Below are 23976 nucleotides of genomic sequence, written 5' to 3' on the forward strand. Positions count from 1 at the left end.
AGCTTATTATCATTTTGTAATGAAACCGATAAACAATACAGTCACATTCTCTAATGGAAGAACACAGTACATCGCGTTCGTAAATAACTTGATCCAACAAAACTTTTTATATGAGTATCTCGACATTCATTACATGACATTTAATTTTAAGTATCAATACAAACACTTACATAAAACATTATTTACACTCAAAACCCATTATTCAAAACTGATGTCCATATGTGTAACTGTTTACAGTAGCAATTACTAATATAGTTACTATTGCTAGCTTTAATATGGATTGTTAAAAAGTTTAGAAATGTTAACTTAAAAATGAACTGTAAGCAAAATCTTTTCTGTTAAAAAGTTAATGTTGAAACCACTGGAGAAACATTATAATGTATTATTGTAGTCATCATGTACACTGAAAAAAAAAAAAAAAAAAAAAAAAAAATTGCAACACCAAAAAGTAATTAACGTAGAGTAATGAAATTTCAGGAATATATATGTCTAAGTAACTTATTTAAGTGATTAACGTTGCAAGATCACAGGATAATATAAGTGCGAGATACACCATTGCAAATGTGATACAGTAATACATTGAAATCCAGTGTAACTGCCCGAATTTAAGCATGCAAACGTGCATGCATTGTGGTGGATATGAGTTTGTGGGATGAAGTTCCATGCCTGTTTCACATTGTCATCGAAACAGGGATGGTTAATGCTGTTTTTGGGAGACACTGGAGTTGTTCGACGATGTCCCGTGTGCACTGAATTGGAGCCAGACCTGGTGATCAAACAGGTCAAGGCAACATGTTGACGTACTGTAGAGTATACACCCATGCCTCCATCTTTGCTACCCTCCCTGTTTACCTCTACCCTGTTGCTTCATAACCTGGGTTGTGAGTAACTGAATCCACTTTCTCTTCTTCCCCTTCTTTCCCCTCTCTCCTCCCTGATGAAGGAACAAAGTTTCACGTCTTTATATGAGATTTTCCATCATCACAATAATGTTAGTTTATAATTTATGGACAGCCTAATCCATTATTTCCTGTCAAGGTTTGAAACTTTAGTAAATCATAATTTTTGTCTTGGTAAAATAAAGGTGATTAGATGTTTCCCTCATGCACATGTAAGAGACTGTCAGTTCACATCTACGTTTATAATCTGCAATCCACCAGGAGGTGCATGGTACAGGGTAAGTCCCATTGTACCAGTTATCAGGGTTTCTTGCTGTTTCATTCATGTATGGAGCGTGGAAGAATGATTGTCTGAATTTGTCTGAATGCCTCAGTGTGAGCAGTAATCATTCTAATCTTATCTTCACGACCCCTGTGAGAGCAATATGTGGGGGGTTGTAGTATATCCCTAGAGTAATCATTTAAAGACAGTTCTTGAAACTTTGCTAATACACTTTCTTGGGATAGTTTACTCCTGTCTTCAACAGTCTGCCATTTCAGTTCCTTCAGTATCTCTGTGACACTCTCCCATGGATTAAGCAAACCTCTGACCATGCTGCCTTTCTTTGTATACATTCAATGTCTCCTCCTAGTCTTATGTGGTACAAGTCCCACACACTTTAGCAATAGTCTACGGTGGGGGGGGGGGGGGGGGGGGGGTCACACGAATGACTTGTAAGCATCTCTCTAGTAGACTGATTGCACTTCCCCATTATTATACCAATAAACCAAAGTCTACAACCTGCTTTACCCACAACTGAACCTATGTGATCATGCCATTTCATATTCCTACAAAGTGTTACACACAGGTATTTGTACGAGTTGGCAGATTCCGACAGTGACTCACCCATATTATAGTCACAGGATACTAAGTTTATACATTTCTAAACATTCACAGCAAGTTGCCAATCACTGCACTATGTTGAAATCTCATCAAGATCTGACTGAATATTTATGCAGCTTCTCTGAAATAGCACTTCATTACAGATAACTGCATCATCTGCAAAAATCCTGATTTACAGCAAGGTCATTAATGGACAAGAACTGCAAGGGCCCCAACACACTTCCCTGGGGCACACCTGAAGTTACTTCTACATCTGATGATGACTCTCCATCCAAGGTAACATGCTGTGTCCTTCCTATCAAAAAGTCCTCAATCCAGTCACGAATTTCACTTGATACCCCATATGATCGTACTTTTCACAGTCAGTGTAGGTGTGGAACAGAATCAAATACTGTTAGGAAATCAAGAAACACTATCTACCTGTTGCCTTGATCCAACGCTTTCAGCAAGTTATGTGAGAAAAGTGACAGTTGGATTTCATATCATCTATGTTTTTGAAAACCATGCTGGTTGATATTGAGAAGATAGTTCCGTTCGAGATACCTCATTATGTTTGAGCTCAAAATATTTTCTAAGAATCTACAACAAATCGATGTCAAGGCTACTGGATGGTAGTTTCGTCACTCCTACAACCCTTCTTGTAGACGGGTGTGATCTGTAATTTTTTCCAAAAACTGGGTAAGGTTTTTTGGATAGATTACAGTGAGAAGAGAGGATAACTCAGCCACAAATTCAATATAGAATCTGACGGCGATTCCATCGGGGTCTGGAGCTTTGTTTAATGATTTCAACTGTTTCTCAACACAACTGACACTAATACCTATTTCATTCATTTTTTCAGTGTACTAGGATTGAATTGGGGCAGTTCTCCTGGGTTTTTATTTGCAAAGGAACATTTGAAAATCGAGTTCAGAATTTCAGCTTTTACTTTGCTACCCTCAATATCAGTTCCTGTCTCACTTGCTAGGGACTGGACACTAACTTTTGTGCCACTAACAGGCCTTACATACGACCAGAATTTATTTGGATTTTGTGAAATGTCATTTGACAGTATTCTGCTACAGTAGCCATTGAAGGCTTCATGCATTGCTCTCTTGACAGCCAAACATGTTTCATCCAGCGTCTCTCAATCTATAATCCTACACTTTGTTTTACACCTATTATGCAGTAATCTCTGTTCCTTTAGACGTTTTCTTTACAGTGACTGTATACCACGGAGGTTCCATCCCATTATGAACTGTTCTACTAGGAACCTATCTACTCAGTGCATGGTCAACTGTTCTTTTCAAGTAGAGGAAGAGCACCTCTACATGCTCCTGACCTGTCCTGAAAGTTTCAAGTTCCTCACTGAGATAAGATAATACTAATTTCTACTTAGTTAACTGAACGCATAATAAGAGGATCCTCACGACACAGTAAATAACTGTGCGTCAGTCGGGTGTGGCCAATGCGGAGCCAACAAACGACGACTGAGTCCCTGCGGGTGGCTCGCAGGGATGACCGCCAAACAGTCGTCGTCTCCTTGATATGACGGAGTTTGTTTGGCACGGGCAGGTTGCGCCATTCAGTGTCCCAGAAATCGAAAACTTTGCGGCGTAATAGTGCCCGCAAATCAGTCGCCGGGAGGCCAATCTCCAGAGGTGGTTTACTGATGGCCTCTTTCACCAGGCGGTCAACATTCTCATTGCTGGGGATCCCAACATGGCCTGGGGTCCACACAAAGACCACAGAGCGGCCGCTACGTGCAAGAGTATGCAGGGACTCATGGACAGCCATCACCAGACGAGAACGAGGGAAATACTGGTCGAGAGCTCGTAAACTGCTCAGGGAATTGCTACAGATAACAAAGGACTCACCTGAGCAGGAGTGGATATACTCTAGGGCACAAAAGATGGCGACCAGCTCAGCTGTGTAAACGCTGCAGCCATCCAGCAAGGAACGTTCTTCAGAATGGTCCCCTAGAGTAAGCGCATATCCGGCACGACCAGCAACCATCGAACCGTCAGTGTATACAACGCCAGAGCCCTGATACGTGGCCAAGATGGAATAAAAACGGCAGCGGAAGGCCTCTGGAGGGACGGAGTCCTTCGGGCCCTGTGCCAAGTCGAGCCGAAGGCAAGGCTGAGGAACACACCATGGGGGTGTCGCAAAGTGGCCCGGAAAGGAGGTGGAACTGTAAAAACCCTAAGCCCGGAGAGAAGCCCTTTGACGTGAACTGCGATTGTACAAACTGACCGGGGCCGACGTTCAGGAAGATGGATGACCGATTGCGGGAACAGGAGACGATAGTTTGGATGCCCGGGCAAGCTAAAAACATGGGCAGCATAAGCGGCCAGTAAATGTTGGCGCCTCAATCGCAGTGGAGGGACACCTGCCTCCACAAGTATGCTGTCCACAGGGCTGGTGCGGAATGCTCCTGTCACCTGTCGAACCCCACAGTGGTGAACGGGGTCCAGCAGTTGCAACGCTGAGGGCGACGCTGAGCCATACGCCACACTCCCATAATCAAGCCGGGACAGCACAAGGGCTTTGTAGAGCTGCAGCAGCGTATTACGATTGGCACCCCAAGTTGTGTTGCTGAGGCAGCGAAGGGCATTCAGATGCTGCCAGCACTGACGCTTGAGTTGACGAATATGTGGAAGCCAAGTAAGCCGGGCATCGAACAGCAATCCCAGAAAACGGTAAGTGTCAACAACCCTGAGCATGGCATCCTGAAGATAGAGCTCAGGGTGGGGGTGGACAGTTCGACACCGACAAAAGTGCATAAAAAAAGTCTTCGCAGGAGAAAATTGAAACCCATGAGCTAGGGCCCATGCCTGCGCCTTGCGTATGGCCCCCTGCAACCTACGTTCTGCAACACTAATGGTGGAGGAGCTGAACAAGATGCAGAAATCGTCAGCATATAACGTGGGTGAGACAGACGACCCAACTGCTGCTGCAAGGCCATTAATGGCCACAAGGAAAAGGGGCACGCTCAATACTGAGCCCTGTGGAACGCCGTTCTCCTGGATATGAAGTGAACTATGGGATGTGCCAATTAAAACGCGGAATGTCTGAACAGATAAAAAATTCTGAATAAAAATGGGGAGAGAGCCCCGGAGACCCCACCCGTGCAACGTGGCGAGTATATGGTGCCGCCACGTCGTGTCATATGCTCTGGAGAGGTCGAAAAAGACGGAGACAAGGTGTTGGCGCCTGGAAAAAGCAGTGCGGATTGCAGACTCAAGAAAGACCAAAGTATCGGCGGTGAAACGGCCCTGACGGAAGCCGCTCTGGCACTGAGCCAGAAGACCCCGAGACTCGAGCAGCCAACACAGCCATCGACACACCATACGTTCCAGTAGCTTGCACAGAGTATTTGTCAAGCTGATGGGTCGATAGCTATCCACAGTAAGCGGGTCCTTACCAGGCTTCAGCACCGGAATGATGGTACTTTCTCGCCACTGCGACGGAAAGACACCATCGCCCCATATGCGGTTGAAGATGGCAAGAACACATCGCTGACAGACCGGGGACAGGTGTTTGAGCATCTGATTGTTGACGCCATCTGGCCCAGAGGCTGTATCGGGGCACTGTGCCAGGGCGCTTTGGAGTTCCCACAAACTAAATGGGGCGTTATACGTCTCAGGGTGGTGAGAAGCTAAAGAAAGCCGTTTGCCTTCCTCCCGGCGTTTAAGCGCGCGAAACGCAGGCGGGTAATTCCCCGACGCAGAGGCCCGAACATAGTGCTGTGCGAAATGCTCGGCGATTGCATCAGCATCGGTGGATACCGCCCCGTTGATGGTAAGCCCTGGGACACCTGTAGAGTGCTGCACTCCAAAGATGCGCCGAATCTTCATCCACACCTGGGAGGGTGAAGTACGGGAACCAATGGTGGAAACGTACCTCTCCCAGCACTCCTGTTTCCGCCTCTTGATGAGCCGCCGTGCCTGAGCACGGAGACGTTTGAAGAAAATGAGGTTCTCCAAAGACGGGTGCCGCTTATGTCGCTGAAGAGCCCGCCGACGTTCTTTAATGGCTTCAGCGACCTCCAGAGACCACCAAGGCACTGCCTTTCGCCGGGGGCACCCTAACGAACGAGGAATGGTACGTTCCGCAGCGGAAACAATCACTGCAGTCAGTGTCTCAACCGCCACATCGATGGTACCGTGGGGGAGAGATGCAACAGTGGCAGCAGAGGAGAATGTTTCCCAGTTTGCCTTGCTAAATGCCCATCTAGGCAGGCGTTCATGGGATCGACGCTGGGGTAGTGAAAGGAAGATGGGAAAATGGTCACTACCACACAAGTCATCATGGACTCTCCAGTGGACCGATGGTACAAGCCCTGGGCTGCACAACAACAGATCTATGGCCGAGAACGTGCCATGCGCCACACTGAAATGCGTGGCAGCGCCAGTGTTTAAGAGGCAGAGGTCAAGTTGGGAGATGAGATTCTCGACATCTCTGCCTTGGCCAGTAATCTTCGATCCACCCCACAGGGGATTGTGGGCGTTAAAATCCCCAAGGAGAAGAAAAGGCGTGGGAAGTTGGGCGACAAGAGCTGCCAATTCGGTCAGGGAGACTGTACCACCTGGAGGGAGATAGACACTGCAGACGTTTAAGTCCTGGGTAGTCCTTACGCGGACAGCCACAGCTTCCAAAGATGTTTGAAGGGGCACAGGAGCACTATATACAGAGGTAAGGACATACACGCAGGCTCCACCTGACACACTATTGTAAGTGCTTCGGTTGCAGTAATAACCCCTGTATCCACGGAGGACAGGGGTCCGCATTGCCGGGAACCAGGTTTCCTGGAGAGCAATGCATAAAGCAGGTGTCAAGCTTACAAGCTGACGTAGCTCAGGTAGATGGCTAAAATAACCGCCACAATTCCACTGGAGGATTGTACAAAGCGTGTCCTGTAGAGGCATTCAGGCACTGAAAAGGCAAATTACTGGGCAGGGTCACATGCTACCACCGACTGAGTGACGGATGTCGCTACGGCCATCGTTTCTGAGGAGACGGCGAGATCCAGGTCATCAGGGGACGCAAAGAGCTCGACCTCATCCTCAGAGGCTGAGCTGACAGGAAGCGTTGGTGCGGGAACCACTGGGTCCTTATCCTTCTTGGAGAGGTTCCTCTTCTCTCTCTTGTCTTTCGGAGGAGGGTTGGCATGCTGGGTGGGCTTTCCTGACGCATTATCAGGAACAGAGGAAGAGCGTGAAGCCCTTCGACCAGCAGCTGGTGGCTTCTTCAGCCACTGGCTAGTGTCTTGTGAGACACTGGGGAAGTCCTTGGAAGGGACTCCCCCAAGGGATCCCTTCCGAACAAGTGAGGCCGGAGGAGGCTGTTGCGTCTCTGGCTGAACAGCCGGAGAGAGATGATGCTTCCCCGGCTGAGGAGCCGGAGAGGGCTGTCGCCGCTCCGGCTGAGAGGTGGGGACCGACGTCCCCGGTTGCTTGGGGCGCACTGCTCCCAAACTGTGTGTTTTGGGAGCAGTGGAATAGAGAGTGGCCCCCACCGGTGGTGGGGCAGGTGAAACGTGACTGTTCGGTTGGCCAACTGTCAAAGGAGTCTTTGCAGGAACTGGTGGCTGCAGTGTTACAGCAGCATAACTCCTCAACATAGGTGTGGGGTTGAGCCATTCTAATTTCTTCCTCGCCTCTTGGTAAGTTAAACGGTCCAGGGTCTTAATTTCTTGTATCTTCCGCTCTTGATGGTAGACTGCACAGTCTGGCGAGCAGGGAGAATGATGCTCCCCACAGTTAACGCAGGTGGGAGGTGGAGCACACGGAGCACTTGGATGCAAAGGTTGTCCACAATCGCGACATGTGGGGCTGGCAGTGCATCTGGAGGACACGTGTCCGAATTTCCAGCACTGGAAGCATCGCATAGGGGGCGGGACATAGGGCTTGAAATCGCACCGGTAGATCATGACCTTGACCTTCTCAGGCAAGCAGTCGCCCTCAAAGGCCAGGATGAAAGCACCGGTAGCGATCCTATTATCCTTGGGTCCCCTAAAGACACGACGAACGAAGTGTGCACCTCGTCGTGCCAGGTTCTCCCGTAGCTCGTCATCAGACGGTAGCAGAAGATCTTTATGAAAGATAATCCCCTGGACAAAATTTAGTGACTTATGGGGAGTGACGTTAACGGGTATGTCACCAAGCTTCTCACAGGCGAGCAACGCCCTTGACTGTGCAGAGGAAGGTGCTTGTATCAAAATGGCCCCGCTCCGCATTTTGGAAAGAGAGGCCACTTCCCCGAACTTATCTTCAAGATAGGTCACAAAGAACAGAGGCTTAGTCCCCAAAAATGAATCCCCATCAGTTCTGCTGCACACAAGATATCACGGTGAATATGGCTCCTGTCTGTCCGCAGCCCTGCGTCCCTCCCAGGGCGTGGCTAGGGAAGGGGACGATTTGGGGTTACATGCCACAGCGTTAAAGTCTACTTTATTGCGCTTAGAGACGTTGGTGGTCATGCGACCACCGGATTGAGATTGTACCCATTTCACTGCGGGATATACACCCCGATGCCACCCACTCCGACCAGGGGCTCTCCCCACGGGTGGCACCCAGCCACAGCAAAGGCCACCTAGCAGGATGGCCGTTGCCGGGAGTCCTGATGCCCCGGAGAGACGGGCATCTACTCCTTGGCTTACGTGGGGAGGCGGCAGCTCAGGCATCGGCAGTACGATCCCTGTGTTGTCAGGGGGCTACAACCTAGAGGGTACATGACGACCCCACCACAACGGGCTGGCTACCGTGCTGGATTTTGGGTGCCATGGGTAGTCCATAGTGATCGTGGGTGCAGATGATGATGCACTAAGGGCGTAACTTACACAATCCATCAGGTGTGTATGCCCAAAATGAGGGATGGAGGGTGCAGTTACGACGCCCAGACGATAAAGAGTGCCAAGGTCTTAGGGCACAGAGGACTGATGGTGCACCACGTAAGGGGTCCTTCCCCAAAAGGCTCTTACTTCTGTTGAATTTGGAAAAATGGAGGTCAAACCCTAATGGGGACCATCACATTAAAGGCCGAAACAGTTGAGACTCCTTTTAGTCGCCTCTTACGACAGGCAGGAATACCGCGGGCATATTCTAACCCTCGAACCCGCAGGGGGGAAATGGACACAGGCAGACAGTGTTTGTTGGTAATGAGGATCACCCTGTGGCTAAACTTGCCTTGGTGCACAGCCAGCACATCTTGGCACAGTGTTACACCGTCCGGGTTATCTGGATACTTCCCACTAACACCAACCTGTCAGAACTCCAGAGATGGGAACTTGCCCTTCAGTATATCCTCTCTTCTCGTTATCCGCCAGGCCTCAACCTCCGCTAATTTCAAGTTGCCGCCGCTCGTACCTCACCTGTCTTTCAACATCATTTTTGCCTCTGTACTTCTGCCTCGACTGACATCTCTGCCGAATCTCTTTGCCTTTACAAATGTCTGCTTGTGTCTGTGTATGTGTGGTTGGATATGGGTGTGTGTGCAAGTGTATACCTGTTCTTTTCTCCCCCTAAGGTAAGTCTTTCCGCTCCCGGGATTGGAATGATTCCTTACCCTCTCCCTGTGTGTTTTTCCCTCTATTATATAAATATAATCATACTATCATTTATTGTTGATGTGCCCTATTCTTGTATACACGTAATATACAGAGAAGAATTGCATTTTATGTTCTTTATATCTGCTTTTTTCATATTCTATTCGAATTTTACGATTCCAACAGGACAAAAACATGCCGCGTAAACTTACATTTGAAGAAATTCTAGCAGAACTAGAGAACCATCAAGAGAGTGACGATGAAGATGATATACAGAATTGGCGATTATTCCACCCGATGCAGATGTAATAACAGATGAAGAAGACACTGACGAAAATGTACTGTTGTACAAGATGACGCCGGTACTTTAGAACTCACAACCAGCTGAGATGAAGTTAATGCTACAGTTGTACATCCAGAAGCCAAAAGAAGGAAAGCGTTGGGAGGTGGAGGAGAAAGTGGTATGTTATCTACAAAAAAATATATATGTAAGTGGTATAAATGTCAACCAACGTACACAAACAATAGTGAACCAGGGAAGAGCAACAAACATTATGATGCGGAATGTCTAGAAAATAACACAGTGCCCCAAGTGTTTGAGGATTTTTTTTCTGAGAAACTAATGGATACTATTATTGAACAAAGCGAAATTTATTCTTGCCAACATAACAGAATAAATTTTCTGCTAACCAAAGAAGAACTAAAATTATTTATTGGCGTACTACTTCTGAGTGGTTATCATAAGCTTCCCCACAAGAATAAGTACTGGGAACAGGCTCCTGATGTCGGTGTTCCTTTAGTCTTCAACTCTGGGTCAAGAAATAGGTTTGGGAAATAAAGAGATTCATTCATCTCAATGACAACTCCAAAATAGACAGAAACGACAAGATGTACAAACTGAGGTTATAATTTGAAATGCTGAAATAGGAATTTGGTAAATTTGGCGTATTTCATTCAGAACTCTCAACTGATGAAATAATGGTATATTATTATCGCAAACATTCAGCTAAAATGTTTCTGAGGGAAAAGCCTATCAAAGTTGGATATAAAATTTGGTGTCTTACAAGTTCCAATGGCTTTCTTTATAATTTTTCACCATACTGTGGCAAGACTGACAACAAACAGGAGACTTTAGGTGCAAGGGTAATAAATGAACTAACCAGCATGATTCCAGAATCAGAGTATCCGAATTGTAAGCTTTTCTTTGACAACTTTTTCACCAGTGTTGACACACTGATCACACTCGGAAAGAGTAAAATGAAAGCTGCAGGAACAATAACAGAGATCCGAACTAATGCATGTCCTTTGATTGACTCGAAAAGAATGGCAAAAGGAAGGAACGAGGATTCTATGACTACAGATTTGACAAAGAGAATGAAGTTCTGGTTGTGAAATGGAGTGACAACAAACCAGTATGTGTAGTGACAAATAACAGTACTATTATTCCTCGAGTTCTACAAAAAGATATTCACGGGCAAAAAAAAAAAGGAAATATCTGTTACACTGCCACATATCATTGAAGAATACAATGCCCATATGGGTGGCATATATCTACTGGACAAGCAGATATCACTTTATAGGACGAGGATAAGGTCAAAGAAATGGTGGTGGCCATTATTCACACAGATGATATATATCTGCGTAGTAAACACATGGCGTGCATACCAAATTGCTAACTCTAATGAGAAGCTCTTACTTTTGGATGTCCGACAGAGAATAGTGATGTTTTTTCTATCAAAGAAAAAAGGATCAGTACCAAAACAAAGAGGACCACAAGGAAGCAAATTGATGGGAGGACGGGTGAGCACAGATGTACGACTAGATCCAGGAAATATTTTCTTTGTGCCAAGTAAAACACAGAAGAGATGTGCTTACTGCAAGAAAAAACAACAAAAATTTGTGATAGGTGCAATGTTGGTGTACATGACAAGTGTTTTGCTTCATTTCATACTGAATATACATTCCATAACATTAAAATATTCTTTATTTAATGTTTGTGTTGCTTCTTACAATATTATGCATGGAGAATAAGATTGTGAATTTGGATAGCGCATTTGGCCAATGTCCCAAAAATGGGACTTCTGTAGTTTTTGTTCTAATAAACTGAAACTTTTCAAAACAACTTTTTATTCAATTTATCACTCAATGTAACATATTTATGTATAAAAGTTTGCAAAAAAAAGATCCAATAGAGTTTTGGCCAGTAAAGGGTTAAGGGAAAACCAGATGTAACACAAAATGTCTGGCAGAAAATCTGCTACAGGAACTACATCACAAACCCCGACTGCTCACAGATTATGCAAAGGACAATGGTAACTTCCCCCCCCCATGAACCATGGACCTTGCCGTTGGTGGGGAGGCTTGCGTGCCTCAGCGATACAGATAGCCGTACCGTAGGTGCAACCACAACGGAGGGGTATCTGTTGAGAGGCCAGACAAACGTGTGGTTCCTGAAGAGGGGCAGCAGCCTTTTCAGTAGTTGCAAGGGCAACAGTCTGGATGATTGACTGATCTGGCCTTGTAACATTAACCAAAACGGCCTTGCTGTGCTGGTACTGCGAACGGCTGAAAGCAAGGGGAAACTACAGCCGTAATTTTTCCCGATGGCATGCAGCTTTACTGTATGATTACATGATGATGGCGTCCTCTTGGGTAAAATATTCCGGAGGTAAAATAGTCCCCCATTCGGATCTCCGGGCGGGGACTACTCAAGAGGATGTCGTTATCAGGAGAAAGAAAACTGGCATTCTACGGATCGGAGCGTGGAATGACAGATCCCTTAATCGGGCACGTAGGTTAGAAAATTTAAAAAGGGAAATGGATAGGTTGAAGTTAGATATAGTGGGAATTAGTGAAGTTCGGTGGCAGGAGGAACAAGACTTCTGGACAGGTGACTACAGGGTTATAAACACAAAATCAAATAGGGGGAATGCAGGAGTAGGTTTAATAATGAATAGGAAAATAGGAATGCGGGTAAGCTACTACAAACAGCATAGTGAACGCATTATTGTGGCCAAGATAGATACGAAGCCCACACCTACTACAGTAGTACAAGTTTATATGCCAACTAGCTCTGCAGATGACGAAGAAATTGAAGAAATGTATGATGAAATAAAAGAAATTATTCAGATTGTGAAGGGAGACGAAAATTTAATAGTCATGGGTGACTGGAATTCGAGTGTAGGAAAGGGAGAGAAGGAAACATAGTAGGTGAATATGGATTGGGGGACAGAAATGAAAGAGGAAGCCGCCTGGTCGAATTTTGCACAGAGCACAACATAATCATAACTAACACTTGGTTTAAGAATCATGAAAGAAGGTTGTATACATGGAAGAACCCTGGAGATACTAAAAGGTATCAGATAGATTATATAATGGTAAGACAGAGATTTAGGAACCAGGTTTTAAATTGTAAGACATTTCCAGGGGCAGATGTGGACTCTGACCACAATCTATTGGTTATGACCTGTAGATTAAAACTGAAGAAACTGCAAAAAGGTGGGAATTTAAGGAGATGGGACCTGGATAAACTAAAAGAACCAGAGGTTGTACAGAGATTCAGGGAGAGCATAAGGGAGCAATTGACAGGAATGGGGGAAATAAATACAGTAGAAGAAGAATGGGTAGCTTTGAGGGATGAAGTAGTGAAGGCAGCAATGGATCAAGTAGGTAAAAAGACGAGGGCTAGTAGAAATCCTTGGGTAACAGAAGAAATATTGAATTTAATTGATGAAAGGAGAAAATATAAAAATGCAGTAAGAGAAACAAGCAAAAAGGAATACAAACGTCTCAAAAATGAGATCGACAGGAAGTGCAAAATGACTAAGCAGGGATGGCTAGAGGACAAATGTAAGGATGTAGAGGCCTATCTCACTAGGGGTAAGATAGATACCGCCTACAGGAAAATTAAAGAGACCTTTGGAGATAAGAGAATGACTTGTATGAATATCAAGAGCTCAGATGGAAATCCAGTTCTAAGCAAAGAAGGGAAAGCAGAAAGGTGGAAGGAGTATATAGAGGGTCTCTACAAGGGCGATGTACTTGAGGACAATATTATGGAAATGGAAGAGGATGTAGATGAAGATGAAATGGGAGATATGATACTGCGTGAAGAGTTTGACAGAGCACTGAAAGACCTGAGTCGAAACAAGGCCCCCGGAGTAGACAATATTCCATTGGAACTACTGACGGCCGTGGGAGAGCCAGCCCTGACAAAACTCTACCATCTGGTGAGCAAGATGTATGAAACAGGCGAAATACCCACAGACTTCAAGAAGAATATAATAATTCCAATCCCAAAGAAAGCAGGTGTTGACAGATGTGAAAATTACCGAACTATCAGCTTAATAAGTCACAGCTGCAAAATACTAACACGAATTCTTTACAGACGCATGGAAAAACTAGTAGAAGCCAACCTCGGGGAAGATCAGTTTGGATTCCGTAGAAACACTGGAACACGTGAGGCAATACTGACCTTACGACTTATCTTAGAAGAAAGATTAAGGAAAGGCAAACCTACGTTTCTAGCATTTGTAGACTTAGAGAAAGCTTTTGACAATGTTGACTGGAATACTCTCTTTCAAATTCTAAAGGTGGCAGGGGTAAAATACAGGGAGCGAAAGGCTATTTACAGTTTGTACAGAAACCAGATGGCAGTTATAAGAGTAGAGGGGTATGAAAGGGAAGCAGTTGTTGGGAAGGGAGTGAGACAGGGTTGTAGCCTCTCCCCGATGTTGTTCAATCTGTATATTGAGCAAGCAGTAAAGGAAACAAAAGAAAAATTCGGAGTAGGTATTAAAATTCATGGAGTAAAAATAAAAACTTTGAGGTTCGCCGATGACATTGTAATTCTGTCAGAGACAGCAAAGGACTTGGAAGAGCAGTTGAATGGAATGGACAGTGTCTTGAAAGGAGGATATAAGATGAACATCAACAAAAGCAAAACAAGGATAATGGAATGTAGTCTAATTAAGTCGGGTGATGCTGAGGGAATTAGATTAGGAAATGAGGCACTTAAAGTAGTAAAGGAGTTTTGCTATTTGGGTAGCAAAATAACTGATGATGGTTGAAGTAGAGAGGATATAAAATGTAGGCTGGCAATGGCAAGGAAAGCGTTTCTGAAGAAGAGAAATTTGTTAACATCCAGTATTGATTTAAGTGTCAGGAAGTCATTTCTGAAAGTATTCGTATGGAGTGTAGCCATGTATGGAAGTGAAACATGGACGATAAATAGTTTGGACAAGAAGAGAATAGAAGCTTTCGAAATGTGGTGCTACAGAAGAATGCTGAAGATTAGATGGGTAGATCACATAACTAATGAGGAAGTATTGAATAGGATTGGGGAGAAGAGAAGTTTGTGGCACAACTTGACCAGAAGAAGGGATCGGTTGGTAGGACATGTTCTGAGGCATCAAGGGATCACCAATTTAGTATTGGAGGGGAGCGTGGAGGGTAAAAATCGTAGAGGGAGACCAAGAGATGAATACACTAAGCAGATTCAGAAGGATGTAGGTTGCAGTAGGTACTGGGAGATGAAAAAGCTTGCACAGGATAGAGTAGCATGGAGAGCTGCATCAAACCAGTCTCAGGACTGAAGACCACAACAACAACAACAACAACAACAATGGTAACTTCCGAAAATTCTCAAAAATACACATTTATTTGCATTGATATACAATGAAATTCAGGGGTGATGTATACTTTGGCTGAGCTGTGAACCACAAAGCATTGATTTGCTACGTAAATTACGTATACAAAACACTGGTAGCACTAACTTACAAAGTATAGTTTTGCAGGCATCTCAAAATTCTGAAACTAAACTATTTCTCACATAATTGGACAACAAAATAAGAGACAGACTATTTTGAATGAGGATGATAGGCATACTGTTCTAAAAATTTTTGAAAGAGCACAATTTAGTTTAAGCCTACAATTGACGCTAATAGTACTAGTTTATCACGGGATTCCCAAATGTTTGAAATTTCACAACATATCAGAACTCAAACAAGTATCGATACAATCAATGAAAAATTATGCAGAAGTGACATGAACAGCAAAATATACAAATATAGAACTTCAAACAGACACATTATCTAGTACAAACAGTCCCCACATAAGGGAAAATTCCTAAGTCAGCTTTATTTAAATGGGCAAATAAAATAAATAACAAAACTGGAAATTGTCCCTCCTCTTGCAATGAATTGCTACTGGACAACTGCTTTTGTACATTAAATGGAGAGTACAGTACACATCTAATTAACACCAATGGATTTCTTTTCGCAGAATAACAATCTTCGGATACTGTACTGCATAGTGTGGGAATTCTGAGACATTCTGGGTTGCTGCAGAGTGATTCATTTTCTAAAATAGACAATGTGTAGTGGTGTACACTGTTAACACACTAGGCATATTACACGGGCCACTTGTTCACTCCTTTTGTACACACATCACTTAGACTGAGGTAGCAATGGAGTTTAAAAGAAGACATTCATACATGGCACTGAATTTAAGATAGAAGTGAATTTAAAGCAGTATTTGGAATCTCTTCATGCAATAAACCAACAGTCTGCTGCTGATTTAATGATTTCTGAGACACACTCTTCAAGACTGAAGTCAATAATGACAGCCACTACTGAAAGAAACTAGCTTCACCTCTGGATAATGATGACTGAAGAGGACAGCTCCCCACTGCCTCTACCAACAAAATGAATGCAATCTTTGAATCAGATCAGAACTAGTTTGTTGAGTTCCTGCATGGCAATCTTCAGATCAGAAAAATAGTTGTGAAGATCAGAAAAATAGTTGTTAGATACAACACCTTTTAACACTTCAGTAAAAAAACTTGCTGCTAAATCCTGATAATAAACAGTTGAAAAATTTGATTCTCAGCGGTCAAAAGCAGCATACAATAACTAATGACAGAAAACAACTGTACCAATCTTAGAAACAAACATGTGATAGACCTTCTCAAACACACCCATATGGCAAAAGTGAAAAAGAGGACACAAAAATTATTAATGTCATTGGATGAAAATGATATTTTTCAACTTAAGATAATAGAGTTACTAAAAATATTTTTAATTAAGCAACTAGTTTCAACTCGAAAAGCCATGTTTCGGTTTACACACATAGCGAGGTCCCACAGAAATAAAAAGGCAGCAAACTCACACTATGTGCTACTGTTCATCATGGCTTACAAATTACAGTAGAAATGCTACTGTTTGTTGTACTTTAAAAACATTTAAAATGACTTTTTGGGCCAGAACTACCTGTACAGGGTGATTCAAAAAGAATACCACAACTTTAAAAATGTGTATTTAATGAAAGAAACATAATATAACCTTCTGTTATACATCATTACAAAGAGTATTTAAAAAGGTTTTTTTCACTCAAAAACAAGTTCAGAGATGTTCAATATGGCCCCCTCCAGACACTCGAGCAATATCAACCCGATACTCCAACTCGTTCCACACTCTCTGTAGCATATCAGGCGTAACAGTTTGGATAGCTGCTGTTATTTCTCGTTTCAAATCATCAATGGTGGCTGGGAGAGGTGGCCGAAACACCATATCCTTAACATACCCCCATAAGAAAAAATCGCAGGGGGTAAGATCAGGGCTTCTTGGAGGCCAGTGATGAAGTGCTCTGTCATGGGCAGCCTGGCGGCCGATCCATCGCCTGGGGTAGTTGACGTTCAGGTAGTTACGGACAGATAAGTGCCAATGTGGTGGTGCTCCATCCTGCTGAAATACGAATTATTGTGCTTCTTGTTCGAGCTGAGGGAACAGCCAATTCTCTAACATCTCCAGATACTGTAGTCCAGTTACAGTAGCACCTTTGAAGAAAAAGGGACCAAAATCTTTATTGGCTGAAATGGCACAGAAAACGTTCACCTTAGGCGAGTCATGTTCATACTGAGTTGTTTCCCGCGGATTCTCAGTGCCCCATGTACAGACATTGTGACGGTTGACTTTCCCGTTAGTGTGGAAAGTTGCTTCATCACTAAACACAATCTTCGAAACGAAAGATTCATCTGTTTCCATTTGAGCAAGGATAAAAACACAGAAATCGATTCTTTTAATCTGATCAGCTGCAGACAGTGCTTGAACCAATTTCAGACGATAAGGTTTCATAACTAACCTTTATCGTAGGACTCTCCATACAGTTGATTGTGGAATTTGCAGCTCTCTGCTAGCTCTGCGAGTCGATTTTCCTGGGCTGCGAACAAATGCGTGCTGGATGCGTGCTACATTTTCATCACTCGTTCTCGGCCGTCCAGAACTTTTCCCTTTGTACAAACACCCATTCTCTGTAAACTGTTTATACCAACGTTTAATATACCACCTATCAGGAGGTTTAACACCATACTTCGTTCGAAATGCACGCTGAACAACTGTCGTCGATTCACTTCTGCCGTACTCAATAACACAAAAAGCTTTCTGTTGAGCAGTCGCCATCTTAGCATCAACTGACGCTGACGCCTAGTCAACAGCGCCTCAAGCGAACAAATGTACAACTAAATGAAACTTTATACCTCCCTTAATTTGCCGACAGATAGTGCTTAGCTCTGCCTTTTGTCGTTGCAGAGTTTTAAATTCCTAAAGTTGTGGTATTCTTTTTGAATCACCCTGTATAATTAAGGAGAGGTCTTATTAAAATACAACAGCTTAAATGCAAAAAATATCACCTTCATTCATTATAAGGTTGTCGTAATGTCAGAGACATTTTGAATGTATCACGCATATGTAAATTTAATTACCTGAGCAGATCAGTATCCTTCATCACTCCAAGTAATGTTGTAAACAGGATATGCAGTCTTCAGAATTTCTACTGTCTTGCTGTGGTCTGCCTTCCCAAACCCCTGAAATGAAGCAGTCTTTGGGTATTTTAAAACTAAAGTACAATTAAACAGTGTGCTACATATCACAATAATAATTAAACACTAAAACGAGAACTCTTAACTACAACTACATCATAAGTAACCGATGTGCTTGTACGTACACTAAAAATGCATCTAATACAGAGCACATGAAACCGTAAAGCAATCTGAAATTTTCTAAACCACACATCACAACACAAAAGCAGCAGAAAAAGGGAGTGTGTAAAGACCTTCAGAACAGATGTGCAATATGCAGCATCAGAATTAATTTTTCTATTGATGGGTCTGGCATTGTACACAACACTGAAACACAAGCAGCAGTAATCGTGCAAAAACATTAAACACGTACCCACAATCTGCAACTGTATTAACTGTGTTTAATGAAACAGGTAGGTCACAAAATGTGTGAAACACAGTCTGAAAAGTATAAAATAGGTGCGAGGGGTACAGAGGAATCATTTGGTCTGCTCCAAGTGCAAGTAATTGTTGATTTGAGTAATTATGACAACTGTCCTGGCAACTGGAAAAAGTCTTGTAAAAACACCAGGCTCACCACAATTCATGTGCTGCCGTAACTATACTCAATCAAAAGATACAGAAGCTGGTAATAATAATAATAATAATAATAATAATAATAATAATAATAATAATAATACAGATTAAGTGTGGAATATACAAAGGAGACTCATTAAGTCCTTTCTGGTTCTGCCTTGCTCTGAACCCACTATCCAACATGCTAAATAATACAAATTATGGATACAATATTACTGGAACATACCCACACAAAATCACACATTTGCTATACATGGATAATCTAAAACTACTGGCAGCAACAAATCAACAACTCAACCAATTACTAAAGATAACAGAAGGATTCAGCAATGATATAAGTATGGCTTTTGGAACAGACAAATGTAAGAAAAATAGCATAGTCAAGGGAAAACATACTAAACAAGAAGATTACATATTGGATAACCACAGCGACTGCATAGAAGTGATGGAAAAAACGGATGCCTATAAATATCTAGGATACAGACAAAAAATAGGAATAGATAATACAAATATCAAAGAAGAACTAAAAGAAAAATATAGACAAAGACTAACAAAAATAATGAAAACAGAATTGACAGCAAGAAACAAGACAAAAGCTATAAATACCTATGAAATACCAATATTGACCTACTCATTTGGAGTAGTGAAATGGAGTAACACAGACCTAGAAGCACTCAATACACTTACACGATCACAATGCCACAAATATAGAATACATCACATACATTCAGCAACAGAAAGATTCACATTAAGCAGAAAGGAAGGAGGGAGGGGATTTATCGACATAAAAAACCTACATTATGGACAGGTAGACAATTTAAGAAAATTCTTTCTAGAACGAGAAGAAACTAGCAAAATAAACAAGGCAATCACTCATATAAATACATCGGCTACACCACTGCAATTTCATAACCACTTCTACAACCCTTTAGATCACATAACATCAACAGACATGAAGAAAGTAAATTGGAAAAAGAAAACACTACATGGCAAGCACCCGTATCATCTAACACAGCCACACATCGATCAAGACGCATCCAACACATGGCTAAGAAAAGGCAATATATACAGTGAGACAGAAGGATTCATGATTGCAATACAGGATCAAACAATAAACACCAGGTATTACAGCAAGCATATTATTAAAGATCCCAATACCACAACGGATAAATGCAGACTTTGTAAACAACAAATAGAAACAGTAGATCACATCACAAGCGGATGTACAATACTAGCAAATACAGAATACCCCAGAAGACATGACAATGTCGCAAAAATAATACGTCAACAGCTTGCCTTACAACATAAACTTTTAAAACAACACATTCCTACATACAAGTATACACCACGAAATATACTGGAGAATGATGAATACAAATTATACTGGAACAGAACCATTATAACAGATAAAACAACGCCACATAACAAACCTGATATCATACTCACCAATAAAAAGAAGAAATTAACACAACTAATCGAAATATCCATACCCAATACAACAAATATACAAAAGAAAACAGGAGAAAAAATTGAAAAATACATCCAACTGGCTGAGGAAGTCAAAGACATGTGGCATCAGGATAAAGTTGACATCATACCAATTATACTATCAAACATCAATGCAATACAGCTACATCCAAACATATATATACAGCTACAGAAATCCGTAATTATTGATACATGTTCAATTACCCGAAAGTTCCTAAATGCAATATAGCACATACCGTACAGTTAAAAGGAAGTGACGCTTGATCAAGGTCCGCGTCACTCCATTTCTAACCGGACTTAACGTCTGAGAAAGTGAAGGTAATAATAATAATAATAATAATGTCATAAAATTATGGGACAGAAGATTCTCTCTCTCTCTCTCTCTCTCTCTCTCTCTCTCTCTATCTCTATCTCTCTCTCTCTTGCTACATATACAACTCTCTCTCGCTATATATACAAGTGGAAGCAAGGATTGTGGCCTCAAAAGTAATCTGAAAGGTGTAAGAAAAAATCATGAATCAGATTGAACAGCACAGTTGGTATCAGCATTGTCCACGGAAGACAAGGTTTCAGGATGTAGTCCTGGCCCGGCACACAGTTTTAATTTGTCAGGAAGTTTCATAATCATGGCTGCTACCCAGAACAACAGTAGCCATTTCAACCATAACACTTGTCCACAACACCACACACAAATTATTGTACACGGTTGTAAGAAGCATGATGATGATAATTTACAGGTATTAACATCTGGTGACATTTGCTTCTGACCATATAACAAGGTATTCTATAATTTGTGCCATGTAACCAAAGCAGAAACTGCTTTCCCATGGAGGAGCTTGGCGTATAACATTCTTAAAAACTTTAAAAATACTTGAATTATAGGGCACACAACGTATGAACAGAAACTTCACTGTTCTTAAAATATTTTTTGTTAACTGTGGTCTGCAGCTTATACGAATTGTAGAAATGACATCACGTAACACTTTAAGCTGTTGATAAATTTTTTTTACGATGCAACCAGTTTTGGTCAGAGACCATTCTTGAGCACCTGTTGTACCCACAGCATGGAAACAGGAAAAATTCAGGCAAAAAGGATACTTCAAAATTGTAATAACAATACATACAATGCTTGTGGATATTTAATTTATATTTCTGACATTGTACTCTTTTGATATATATAGTTTTTGCTGGTAATCAAATTCTGTAAGTGTTGCTTGTATTGTTACTATAATTTTCAAACATTCTTTTCATCCCAAATTTTCCCGTATCCACGATGTATATACAACAGGTGCCTGAAAATGGTCTTCAACTGAAACCAGTCACACAGTAAAAAATTAAGTTGAATAACAGCTCAAGATGACACATACTGTCATTTCTACAACTCACTGCTTTAGGTATCACCTGTGAGTAGCTGTACACTTTGATGACCTTGGCACTGGGGTCGTGCTGTATTCTGCCACCACCAGTGCACTCGGTATCAACGCCGAGGCCTTTCACCCTGTCCATCGTCTCATCGTAGACGTCCGAATGGAAGCCAACTCACTTGTATTCTCGCACCTAGTAGCAGGAACCATAGTCAAACTTTGAACAAAATGTATCAAGAGTACTAAGCAAGAAGAAAACACAAAAGTAACAACGTGAGTGGAAATTGTGGCATCAAAAATAATCTGAAAACATAACTTAAAGGAGCTGTTGTTATATCCACTATCTATAGGAAACACAAACAGGAGCTTCTGTTTTTTTTTTTTTTTTTTTTCATACCTACTGCAAATGCAAATGAAAGCTTTTGTATATTCGGACATGTGTTCTCTCGGAAAACACTGAACATAAAGTAAATCATCTAGCTGACAAGGTAGTTGGCAACATCAGCACATGGCTTTTGGAGAACGGATTAATACTTCACTGCCAACAACTGAACTCTTGTAAAATAGAAATAGTCTTGTCCTGAGCTGGTCGAACAGACATTTTAAATTCTTAAGACTGAAGATAGATGAAAAGCTCTCTCAGAAGTATCATGTTCAACACCTTAAGCAGAAAATGAACACTTCTGTCTTCACTATACACTATGTCTTGGACACAAACACAAAAGCTTGTTTACTTTTGCTCTGTTATCTCATATGGTGTTATAGTTTGGGGCAATTCTGTGCACTTCGCAAGAATATTCTCATCCCTGAAAAATGCAGTCAGCAAGCTCTGCAGTGCCAGCTTGTGAACATTCAGGGTTGCCGCAAGTTTCCCCAAGTGACGTTCCCCGATTTCCAGCAACTTTTAGCATTTTTCCCTGACAAATTTCGAGGTCTCAAGAGCAAGTAAAGACATAAGTTCACAAAAAAAAATGTAAGGACTTCTGTATTTCTTCCCCTCATGAGCAAAAATCTTAAGTACTAATGTCAGCATCTTTTGTAATGAACAGTTTTTAGATGGAGAAAGAAAGACGATGGTATATAATATTCCATGAAGACCACTGATGTTATTTTATTTCAATAAAACTAAACATATTTGGTGACACAAATACGCATTTCCTTGGAGTCGCAAGACAGATTTAAAATACCTACACTGATTTCAGAAATAACCTCAGAAAAAAGTAGGCCTATTGAAAGAAGTATATAAGGCAGGCCAAAATATACAGGTACATAGCATACAAACCGCCTGTGACTGCCGCAAGTTGTTCTTCCTATCACTCATACTTTCTAATATACAGGGTGTACATTACATCTGGGAACACTTTCAATTATTTATTGCACAAGAACCAAACATAGCACAGATATCACACATATGTCATTTTGAAGAGAAACCCTGAAAGTTCTTTTTCATGTATACCACTACAGCATACTTTGGTGATTTGCCAATAGCACCAGTCATAAACATGGCAAGTTCAGGTGCGGAGCGAGCTTTCTGCGTGTTGGAGTTCGACAAAAAAAGTGTGTGCTACAGCTGTTCAATGGATGTTTAGAACAAAGTACAGTAAGAAACCACCAATAAGGAAGGCACAACAAATTTATTATGACCGGTTGCTTGTGCCCAGCACAGAGAAGCCGACATCCCAGTGTGAGTGAAGTGAATTTGGATTGCATACCAGAGACATTCATAAGGAGTCCAAAGAAATTGGTGCGTCGTGCATCCCATGAACTCGAAATGGCTCCACTGACTGTGGCAAGTCATGCGACATAAGTTGTCTATGAAACCATTCAAATTGGAGCTAGGGTAGAAGGTCAATAACAACGACAAAGACAAGTGTTTTGAGTTTTGTTCACAGTTGCAACAATTGAATAAGGATGGGGATGGAATTTTTGATCGCTTAAGTTTTAGCAATGAAGCCACTTTTCACACTAATGGGAAAGTGTACAGGCATAATTGTCGAATCTGGGGTGCAAAGCATCCACACTAATACATTGAATTTGGGTGTGATTTGCTAAATGTAAATGTTTTTTGTGCTTTGTCGTGTCGAAAACTGTACGGGCCATTCTTCTTCGCCAAGAGAACTGTCACTGGATATTCCTACTCGGATATGTTGCAGCAATGGCTGATGCCTCAGATGCAATTGGGCTCTCCGTTCATCTTTCAGCAGGATGGGGCTCCACCCCATTTTCATCGTTAAGTTTGTGGGTACCTGAATACGGAGCTGCCGCATCAATGAACTGGCCGTGCTACAGAAGGGAACAGCTGTTTCATGAAATGGCCTCCCTGATTACCAGACCTCACTCCGTGTGACTTTTTTTCTGTGGGGACACATTTAAGATCCGGTGTA

At 42.2% G+C, this 23976-nt stretch overlaps 2 protein-coding genes across 2 annotated transcripts; both read left to right on the plus strand.

Moving 5' to 3' along the window:
• Positions 1-9699: 9699 nt before the first annotated feature.
• On the plus strand, positions 9700-10148 carry LOC126419755 (piggyBac transposable element-derived protein 2-like). The gene is made up of 2 exons (XM_050086930.1): positions 9700-9771; positions 9804-10148. The coding sequence occupies exons 1-2, from the start codon at positions 9700-9702 to the stop codon at positions 10146-10148; spliced, it is 417 nt and encodes a 138-aa protein (XP_049942887.1).
• Positions 10149-10288: 140 nt separating this feature from the next.
• Positions 10289-15955, plus strand: LOC126419756 (piggyBac transposable element-derived protein 2-like). Its single transcript, XM_050086931.1, has 3 exons — positions 10289-10636; positions 10763-11302; positions 15821-15955. The coding sequence occupies exons 1-3, from the start codon at positions 10289-10291 to the stop codon at positions 15953-15955; spliced, it is 1023 nt and encodes a 340-aa protein (XP_049942888.1).
• Positions 15956-23976: the final 8021 nt, after the last annotated feature.

This window comes from Schistocerca serialis, chromosome 9 (assembly GCF_023864345.2).
Source record: "Schistocerca serialis cubense isolate TAMUIC-IGC-003099 chromosome 9, iqSchSeri2.2, whole genome shotgun sequence".
Classification (NCBI taxonomy): Eukaryota; Metazoa; Arthropoda; class Insecta; order Orthoptera; family Acrididae; genus Schistocerca; species Schistocerca serialis.

Excerpts from the sequence above, each read along its gene's own strand:
- LOC126419755 (XM_050086930.1), top strand. The coding sequence starts at position 9,700 with ATGAAGTTAATGCTACAGTTGTACATCCAGAAGCCAAAAGAAGGAAAG. Across the intron at positions 9,772-9,803 it reads GGGAGGTGGAGGAGAAAGTG|TGGTATAAATGTCAACCAAC; the intron begins GTATGTTATCTA and ends TATATATGTAAG.
- LOC126419756 (XM_050086931.1), top strand. The coding sequence starts at position 10,289 with ATGGTATATTATTATCGCAAACATTCAGCTAAAATGTTTCTGAGGGAA. Across the intron at positions 10,637-10,762 it reads TGATTGACTCGAAAAGAATG|TTCTACAAAAAGATATTCAC; the intron begins GCAAAAGGAAGG and ends TTATTCCTCGAG. Across the intron at positions 11,303-15,820 it reads TAAAATATTCTTTATTTAAT|ATAGAAGTGAATTTAAAGCA; the intron begins GTTTGTGTTGCT and ends ACTGAATTTAAG.